This window comes from Gracilinanus agilis, chromosome 5, assembly GCF_016433145.1.
Source record: "Gracilinanus agilis isolate LMUSP501 chromosome 5, AgileGrace, whole genome shotgun sequence".
Taxonomy (NCBI): domain Eukaryota; kingdom Metazoa; phylum Chordata; class Mammalia; order Didelphimorphia; family Didelphidae; genus Gracilinanus; species Gracilinanus agilis.
The window spans coordinates 228,382,757-228,393,135 of record NC_058134.1 but is presented as its reverse complement, the minus strand read 5'-3'; the positions used below and the strand labels follow the sequence as shown (position 1 = coordinate 228,393,135).

Here is a 10,379-nt window from a genome sequence, read left to right as displayed (position 1 = left end):
CTGGCCGTCCCTTCCTTCGTCCACCCTGGGCTTGCTCGGAGGCGGCTGCTGCTGCGGCGGCCGATGGCGGCGTGCGGCGGCGGCTGCTGCGGCGGCAGCTGCTGCGCCAGCGGTCAGATCACGGGCTCAGCTGGCCGGGGCTCGTTCTGGAAGGCGACGGCGTCCCCGCTGAGCCTGGTGCAGCTGCGGCGGCTGGAGGAGCACCGCTACTCCGCAGAGGGCTCGTCGCTGTTCGAGCCCGTGCTGCAGCCTTTCTGGTCGTGGCTCGTAGAGTTAGTGCCGCTCTGGATGGCACCCAACGCCATCACCCTGTTGGGGCTGCTCCTCAACCTGCTCAGCTCGCTGCTGCTCGTCTTCTACTGCCCCACAGTCCTGGAAGAGGTGAGGCCGGGCGAAGGGCCCCGGGATGAGGAGCGCCCTACTGGGACGGACCCCCTGCGGGGACGCCGCTTCTCCCAAACCCCCCCAGAAGCTGGGGGCAGGGACGAGACACGATTCACCTCTTGAGGAGCCCCTGGAGGGGTGCCCCACTTATAGACCCGCTATTACTGATAAGGTGCACGCTGAGCGCCCCCCTACGCACCCCCATCCTCCAATGCCCCACCAACGCGGCGGAGGCGAGAAAGGGGCCGTGCCCGCCGAGCTGGAGCACCCCTGTACACACAGAACCCTTCTCCAGAGCCTCCTCCTCCAGACACACCACCTGCTTTCCCAGCTCCATCACCTACTTACCGAGACCTTCCCCAACTCCTCTTTGCACTTGCTAAGCCGAGACCCTGTGCCCTGGACTGGAGCGGATGCCTGCCATCGCTTCACCTCTGGGCCCTCAGTTTCCCCCTCCGCCCCAACCTTTAGCCAGTGACTAGTGCCCTGCCCAAGTGGCCTTCCCAACTTCCCCTGCAGCCCCTGCCTCCGTGCCCCTTTCTCTCTCAAAATGTAGAGGAAGACACTTTCGCTGAACACTCATGGGACCAAAAATGGAGCTCTGGAAAAGGATATGAGGGAACCGAGAGGTTCTTTAGTCCACCCAGGCCTATCCCCCCATTTTACAGATGAAAACACTGAGTTCTTGGAGATGGTGCCATTTGTGGCCCAGAGTTGTACACGAAGTTGGGGTCATAGATTTAGAATTGGAAGAGACTTTCAAGTTCATCTAATCATATCCTCTCACTTTACAAATGAAGAAACTGAGGTTTGGGGACAGGGTAAAATGACTTGCCCAAGTTTACACAAGCAGTAACGTGGCAAAGCGAAAATTCAAACCAGCCAGGTCCTCCCATTCCAAACCCAAAGCTCTTTCCATATCCCCAAGTTGAGGGCTGGTTTGTGAGTATCTTTTTATTAAAATGAAAGAGCTAGGATCAACTTGTTAAGCCATTTTTACATAGGAGGCAACTAGGGTCAGAAGATAGCCTTTGGTTGCTGCTTTGCTAGTAAATGGCAGTGTCTGGATTTGAGAATCTCTGAATATCCCCTCCTTCCTTGAGATTCTGGGCTCATTCAGCCCCTTCCCCCATTTTATAGATGAGGAAACTGAGGCACACAGTCACACCTGGTCCCAGGGCTCATGGGCCTGGGAAAGGGCAAAGCCATTCTCTCTCCTCTCTACCAGCTTTGAATATTGACTTAATGTTGCTACTTTTGGACTCTTAGCTGGAAAATGTCTGACTGTTGGCCAAGACCTGAGCGATGCCCTTTAGCCACTTGCAAAACCCTATTTGTTCAGGAAAGTCTTCCACTTCCAGGTACTCCTTATCAGAGATTTCTTTATAATGCCTGGTGCTTAAGAAAGAGGAGTAAGGGCTTGAGGTTCTACCACTCTCCCCAAATTCCTCCCATCTAGTTGCCTTGACCCTACTTACATGTCTTATTATCATGTATTAGAAATCGTCCCTTTTAGCATATCTGAAAAAGAACGAATTTCTGTATTTTTTTCCATTTGATGTCTTTTAAAAACTATCCATTATCATTGATCTTAATGTTGCTAATTAGAAAGTAAAAATGTCATTCGTTATTTGAAAAGACTTTTCAGAATATCCTATTAGGATAAAGTATGAGTAGAAAAAAATTGTGCTCATGACAATTTGAATGATTCCATAGGTCTAATTTGTGAAATTTACTTTGGTGACATAGTCTTTGGAGTCAGGAGGTTCCCAGGAAGGGGTTTAATGAAATGACTAAAATCAGCTTTTTAGAGTGTGTTGTGAGATCTGAGAGGGAAGAAAGGAGGGATCATATGTCTTTGGAAAACTTATGTGGAAATGTATTATTAAAATAGAATGTGTCGTGATAGTAGTTGGGAAAACGTTGTAGAAAGAGGAGAAGCTGTTTGATCCCCCCCCCAAAATGCAAAATATATTGAACACACCTGATGATCTGAGCATGTCTTTTAGTTTTTCCTGATTAAACTTTAAATACTCACCTTTGAGAATTAATTTAGAATATGACCTTAAAGTCTATCAATCAAAGATGGTCAGATTTTTTTCCTTCCTTTCCCTATCACCAGAGTCAGGAGGGCTACTTTTGGTCACACCTGATCCCAGTAGAAGTTTCTTCTTTTCCTGGATCACAGAAGGGAATGCCCAGGTCTGACTGGGTCACTCCTCAGCTCAAAAGCTCTGCGTGCTCTCTCTTGCCTCCAGGATAAAGCACAAACTCCTATTTGGCCATTAAAATCCTGTCCTATTTCACCCTAGTTCTTCCTTCCAGGATCTCATCATTTTCCTCTTTAGACTCTTAGCTCCCTGAGGATAGAGCCTGCTTTTGCCTCTCTCTATGTCCCCAGTACTTAGCACATAGTAGGGGATCAATATTGTAGTTGTGGTCAGCTAACTCCCGTACTTAATCACTGTGTGAGTGGCCCCAAAAAGGCATTAACTCCAGTATGTGCCATTTTCTTTGATAGAGCGGAAACTCCTTGGGGGCAGACAGTGTTTTCATTTGTTTAATTTGTAACCCCATCTTTTAGCCCAGTGGTTGCAAGAATGATTTTATTTTTGTCTCTGTATCCCTGGAGCCTGGCAGAGTATCCAACACATGGCAGGTACCCAATTGTAGAATAAATTGACTTGTTGAGGGGGTTCGTTAAGACCAGGTGACCCCATTTAGGACTGTGTGTCAATCAACAAGCATTTATTCTTTTGCACTTTGCTAAGTATTGGGGACACAAAATCCAAGATCCTGGGGATATAAAAAAAGCCAAAGAAGCAGCCTCCAAACCCACAGCCCCTCCTCTCAAAAGGCATACGTTCAAATGGGTAAAAACATGAGAATATCCTGTTACCTATGAGATGATGTAGAGATAGCATCTGGGAAAGTCTTTGGCAAGGCTGGACATGGGCTGTATTCTGTCTGCCCCGGCTATTGATTTGTGCTTTACTCTGTAGTGATTTAAAGTCACATAGGAGACCAGTTCAGAAATGTACTGACTTACAGGTCGCTTGAACTTAGCATTTATGTTCATGATTAAAAACAACAACAACAACAAAACAACACTTCTATTGCCCTGTTCTCCTGATGTCCCTGAAGATGAGGAGAAGGCACATTCCTCAGGAGATAGGAAGGGGTGTGTGTGTGTGTGTGTGTGTGTGTGGTGCAGACTAAAGGGTGAAGGTGGCTTCCCGGGAGCCACTGCACTGGGAGTTCAGGAAGAAAAGAGTTGAGGAAAGCCTTCCCTGGGCATCCTGGGTATAAAGAAACCCACTTCTCTGGAGGAGTTTCATTGTGATTACCATACATTGTAAGCTCTAGGCTGGGTGTTTCAGCCCTGTTCAGCTGTCCTGGGGGGAAGGAGGGGAATAAATAAACCAGAGCTTGTAGCTCTTCTAGCTCCACAGTCTGTAGCTGTCCAGGGTAGCTCTGACAGAGGGAGACAGAGATGGAGAAGAATACACAATAATGAATCTTTTTTCTCCCCACCTTAACCTTAAGTTCATCCACTTAACTCCTTTTTCTTGGCTCCCTGGAAGGTACCTTAGAAAGGAGCAAAACCATCAAATACTCTGATGTTTTTAGGAGAGGTCTTGCTTCTTACCCTCATTCCCAGGACCCTTGATGGAGAGTGAAAGAGGCTTTACAGATTGTCTCATCGAAACATACCGAGCTATCTTGCAAGCTTTACTTTTAATAAGATATAACTGTGCCTGCCTCATTCTAGCAGTCTTTATCTATCTATTATAAATTGTTCTGTTTTCTAGTGTCAACTTGGTAGTCCTTTCTATATAGACTTTGTGAGTCTTCTCTTTTGGGGGGGATAATGAGAAACCATTTCCTATAGACTTTGCCCTTTCTGTCATGTACTAAATACAACAGAATTTAAGCTTCTTGAGGGCAAGGATGATTTCAATTTTTGTCTTTTCTCTCCAGTGATGAGCCTGATAATTAATTCAGTGGGCACTTTTTGTAGTTCACTCATTTCAATCATGCCCTGCTCTTTGTGAATACATTTGGGGTTTTCTTGGCAAAGATGCTGGAGTGTGTGGGAAGCCATCAAAGCCCGTGATGTTTCGCACAGCATGTCATCAGCTCTGAAAAACCCCAAAGCAGGTGTCAGAAGGATGGATATTTTCACTTAATTTCCCCTATGTGACTCTTTTCTCTACTAGCACTACCTTTTACTGAAATTATTGACATCAGTGTCCTTACCCAACCCCAGGGAGACACAGAAAAACAATACAGATTAATAGCAAGGACAACCACAGTCACAGACCACTCACTATCCCTAAAGAAACCCCTAAATGAACCCCCACAATACAGGAACTTTCCCTAGAATTATCCCCACAATAAACCAGCAGGTAGTGAGTTAATGCAAGTTTCTAAATTCCCCAGCAAGAATGTACCTGGCCTGGATTTGCTCCCAAACTCCCACTGATCAAGGAAACAGAGTTACAAGGAAAACAGGGGAATGACAAATTATCACAGAATCACTCTTCCAGAACTGCATTCTTATTAACCCTGTAGCAGAAAGAATAGCAAACTTAACCTTTGAAGAATAGTGAAAAATGAAAGACTATAATTGAAACAATATTTGGACCAAACTGATATTATTGTATCTTCTTTGATATAATCAACTACCATAGTCAGTAAGTTCCAACTAAGCCATTCCGTAATGAATAAATTTTGACAAGCTTGCTTCTTTGTTTAATCACAGTAAGATAATTAGTAAATGCCAATCATATGATATTTCAAAAGTTAATGTGTGATTTTTAATGTATGGGAAAATCAAAACCTGTATGAGATCATAAAGAAAAAAGGGTATAAAAATAAAAATCAGCAGATGGCCCAGAGAACAGCCTCTGCAATTTCACTTCCACTTGGGCTCATTTTCATTTCGTTTTGCCATACCATCCCACCTCCAGAGACACCCCACCCCCTCCAAGGGGGAAGAGCAGGCTCTTTGCAGGAGTGGTTTGCCATTTCCTTCTTCAGTTCATTTGACAGATGAGGAAACCGAGGCAGACAGAGTGAAGTGATTTGCCTAGGGTCATAAATGTCTGAGGCCAGATTTGAACTCAGGAAGATGAGTCTTCCTAAATTCAGACCTAGCACTCTGCACTGTGGTGCCATCTAGCTGCCCAGTAAGCACTTTACTTTTTTTTTTTTTTTTTTAAATTTTAAACCCTTAACTTTTTTGTGTATTGACTTATAGGTGGAAGATTGGTAAGGGTAGGCAATGGGGGTCAAGTGACTTGCCCAGGGTCACATAGCTGGGAAGTGTCTGAGGCCGGATTTGAACCTAGGACCTCCTGTCTCTAGGCCTGGCTCTCAATCCACTGAGCTACCCAGCTGCCCCGGCACTTTACTTTTTGAATGAATGAATGAATGAATCAATCAATCAATCATTCAATCAATGGGACATCCATAAACTGAGCTACTTTGTCTCCATTTGCCTGTTATCGTGTTTTCTATGGACCTTTGGGAGTGAAACACTTGGGTCTGGATCATTTAAGTCCCTCCTTATTATCACTCAGTCTGATAATTGTTAAGTGCCACAAGTCTTTTTGTATATTAATTGTATAATCAGATTGCTGTGGTTAATTCATTATTAAAAAACTCTAAGAGCACAAATGCAAAAATAAATAGCCTAGACATTCTAGTGTAACTATGCTTCTTAAAGGGTCGCCTTAGTGAGTTTAAGTAGAATTAGTTATTTAAAAACATTGAGTCTCCATATTTTCTAGGGGAGACTTTTTTCAGGAGAGGGAAAGTGGATAGATCTACAAATTTCCATTATGTCGGGAACTCTTGCATGAGGAAACTTCTTCCACTAATGCAGATGGGTAACTCTTGTATATTCACCAGCCTGAGAGAGTTAGTTGCGTGGGTATCATGGCTTATATGGTACAGAAGGGATTTGAGCCCTTCCTCACCCCTCTCTCTCTATCAGCCCTCTCTATGCTTCATTTTGTAAAGGAAAACCTAGACAGAAATCAGAAGATTGCTTTTGTGTATAGGATAACATTTTTCTTAGTGTGTAGTTTTCTTAAAGTTCCCAGAGCTGATTTTTTTTGCCCATTTAGTCTTTCTACTAATAAAGGAATATAGGGATTCCTCCCCTTTCACTCCTGTACTTATCAGTTTAGAGTAAAAGGATGAGGAGAACTCTTATAAGAAAAGCTTTAGGAAACATTAGTGGGGCAGCTAGGCAGCACAATGGATAAAGCTTTAGCCAAGCCTAGAACTGGGAGGTTTTGGGGTCAAATCTAGCCTCCTAGCTGTGTGACCCTGGGCAAGTCACTGAACCTCGATTGTTTCCCTTTTGCTACTCTTCTGTCTTAGAATTGATACTAAGATAAAATGTAAGGATTTGGGGGTGGAAGGGAAAGAAACATTAGCCAATAGATTTTGAACATATTTACATATCCCTTTCCCTCACCTTGGGATTCCTTTCTCTAAAGTCAGTTCAGATTTTCCATCAATTATGAACGAGCACTGTTATATTTTGTGGGCACAAATAAGGTTTTTTAAAATTCACTTTTGTAATAGATTAATCTTTAAAAAACAAAACCCCAAATCCTATACCCATATAAACAAGTGCTAAATCATGTGTTTTCTTCTGCATTTCTACTCCCACAGTTCTTTCTCTTGATGCGGAAAGCATTCTTTCTCATATGTTTCTCACAATTGACCCTGATGATTACATTGCTGTTAGTAGCAAAGTCTATTACATTTGATTGTCCCATGTATAATGATCTTTTGGTTCTGCTATTTCACTCTGAATCAGGTCATGGAGATCTTTTGAGCTCTTTCTGAAACTCTCCTGTTCACCATTCCTTATAACACAATAGTATTCCATCACCATCATATACCACAATTTGTTCAGCCATTCCCCAATTGAGGGACGTTCCCTCGGTTTCCAATTTTTTGCCACCACAAAGAGCACAGTTATATTTTTGTACAAATATTTTTTTAATCTCTTTGGGGTACAAACTCAGTAGTTGTATGGCTGGATCAAAGGGCATGCACTCTTTTAAAGTTCTTTGTGCATAATTCCAAATTGCCTTCCAGAATGTTTGGATCAGTTCACAATTCCACCAGCAATACATTAGTGTCCCAATTTTGCCATGTCCCCATCAAAATTTATTATTTTTTTTACTGCAATATTGGCCAACACAGATAAGATTTTGAGCAGGACCTGCAGGCACCCCATTTTCTCTGCCCATCAGTCAGTCATTAAGCAGTGCCTCCTACGCCTTTGCTTCTGTCTCTCAACTGCCCCCAAATTTATACTCCCACATTTACAACATGGTATGAGAGCAGGGAGCCACTGCCCAAAAAATAAATTCTGTTATCCACATATAAATCCCACATGTTGGGGTCCTGGATAAGTCTGGCTTGGCTCTGCCTGAAAAACAACAGCTGGCTGCTTTCGATGTGGCCTCCTTTAAGGGGGCCAGCTGAATATAATAACTTACAAAAATTCTATCATCATTACAGTTAATGACTGTGATAAGTTCATTTTTTAATTTTTTAAATTTTAACTAATTTGTTACATTTAAATACCCAGTTGGTTCCTTCCTTCCCTCCCATTCCTGAATTGGAGAATGCATCATTTGCCAAAAAGATAAATTAATCTATAAAACTACATCTTGCTTATCTCCATTTATCAGTTCTTTCTCTGAAAGTGGGCATACACAAGTCATTCTTCAAGCAATATCTCTGTGGCTATATATAATGTTCTCTTGGTTCTACTTGTTTCATTCATCATAATTCCATGTAAGCCTTTCTGTGTTTTTCCAAAATTAAACTGTTTGTCACTTTTATGGCACAGCAGTATTCCATCATTATCATCAAAAGTGTTTTTAAATATTAATACTCCGATATTTGTTTTCCTTGGTTTTAAAGTCAGAAAGACTTAGGTTCAAATCTCAACTCATACATGAGATATGTGACTGATGTTAACTTAACATCTTGAAAGCTTCATTTGTAAAATAAAGATTATAAAACTTCGTGGGTGGGGGGGACAGGTAGGTGGCAAAACTCACTTAACCCCAATTGCCTATCCTCTACTGCTCTTCTGCCTTAGAACCAATACTTGCTATCAATTCCAAGATGGAAGATAAGGATTTTTTTTAAAAAAAGAAAGTGATGGAGAAAATGTTAATAATTTAGATTGAACTTAAAAATGTGTCCCAAGGGGCATCTAGGAAGCACAGCAGATAGAGTGCCAGGCCTGGAGGCAGGAGAACCTGGATTCAAATCTAGTCTCAGACACCCCCTCCCTGTGTAATTTGAGCAATTCATTTAACTTTCATTGCCTAGTCCTTCTTGTTCTTCTGTCTTAGAACAGATACTATTGATTCTACAAGAGAAGGTAAAGTGTTTTAAAAAAATATGTCTCAGGTACATCTATTTGGAGAAGCAGTTGATAAACATTTATGCTCCTGGATATCTTCCAGACACTCCTGAGCTAGCTTGTCTTCTTGTAAGGCTCGATGCAGATTGTAAAAGCCAGGAAAGTGCCTCAACCAAAACCAATCAATAAGCACTAAGCGTGTGCTCCTGGTGAGAGTTGGTACTCTGTGTCTTTGGTGAGTTGTGAAATGGCAAAGATGTGACAGTCTGTGGCAAGGGTCAGAAGAGATCTTGAAGGCATCATTTTATATTAACTCTATTACATTTTACCATTATTAAATATATTACATTATTTTGTATTAAATGTTACATTATATCATTATTATGAGTAATTATATTACATTATATCAAATGGCACAAAATGTGTTATATTAAATGCATTCATTTGTGTTACCTCACATCCTTATTGAATTCCTGAAGGCAAATATACTCTGTTTCCAATTTCTATCTTAGATTGCCAGGACCGACATTCTGACCCAAAACTTAACCTTTCTCTTCCCCTCCTCAAACTCAGTGACTCCCTACAAGTTTTTTTTTTTTTTTGGGATGCCCAATGAGGTGGTGCTACTCATTTCTTTCTTAGAAGTGACAGAGAAGGAGAGGTTTCAGTCAGTCAACAAATATTTGTTAAGCATTTGCTATGTGCCAGTCACTGGGCTAATTAATGGGGATATGAGGAAGGGCAAAAATCAAGGGGAGGGTTTGCCCTCGAGGAGCTCACCTTCTACTGGAAATAAGACACATGCAAGAAATTGCTCATTGAAGGATGCCATGAGGTGAGGAGGGGGAGAGTCGTCCAGAATCAGGGAATAAGCAGGATTTCTTTTGGTACCAACGAGCTCTAACTCTTTGATCTTTCTATCTAATAGTGGTCATTATGGTGGGGTGTTTTTTTTTTAAACCCTTGTACTTCGGTGTATTGTCTCATAGGTGGAAGATTGGTAAGGGTAGGCAATGGGGGTCAAGTGACTTGCCCAGGGTCACACAGTTGGGAAGTGGCTGAGGCCGGGTTTGAACCCAGGACCTCCTGTCTCTAGGCCTGACTCTCACCACTGAGCTACCCAGCTGCCCCTGGTGGGGTGTTTTTGAGTGTGTCTGTGATTTGGATACTTGTCTTCTGGAAATTATTGGAAACTTTCCCCCCCAGCTCTGGCGGGCAGCCTTCAGCTAGTTAGAGTGACCATGGATGATTAATTTTTGAGATGTTCCTGAGTGGGCAACTTTACCAGCTGGTGTTACACTCCCTTCACTGATGTACTTTGCATTTCCAGTAATAGTTGGGCTGTGTAAACAGCTTTTGGGGAAGATAAGGACTGAGCAAAGCCTCCAGAATGGGCATTATGGGCAGGTCGTCCTGTAGGAACAGTGAGAAGGGGGGGATGAAATTGCAACGATTTGACTATGATCTGGTCTGGTTTTAAGAATGATCATACATGTTGTATAATATTTTAATGTTATTATTTATTATTATTTTATATATTATAAGCATACATTATATATTTATATAGCAGAAATATACATTATAC

The 10,379-nt window shown here is 42.3% G+C and overlaps 1 protein-coding gene across 1 annotated transcript in view; it reads left to right on the top strand.

Annotated features, from left to right (window-relative positions):
* The first annotated feature begins 63 nt into the window (after positions 1 to 63).
* Positions 64 to 10,379, top strand: part of CHPT1 (choline phosphotransferase 1) — a 30,813-nt gene continuing 20,497 nt past the window's right edge. The window contains exons 1-2 of the mRNA XM_044679149.1: positions 64 to 437; positions 538 to 656. Of these exons, the coding sequence (XP_044535084.1) occupies positions 64 to 437; positions 538 to 656 (493 nt within the window). The remainder of the gene's footprint in view (positions 438 to 537; positions 657 to 10,379) is intronic.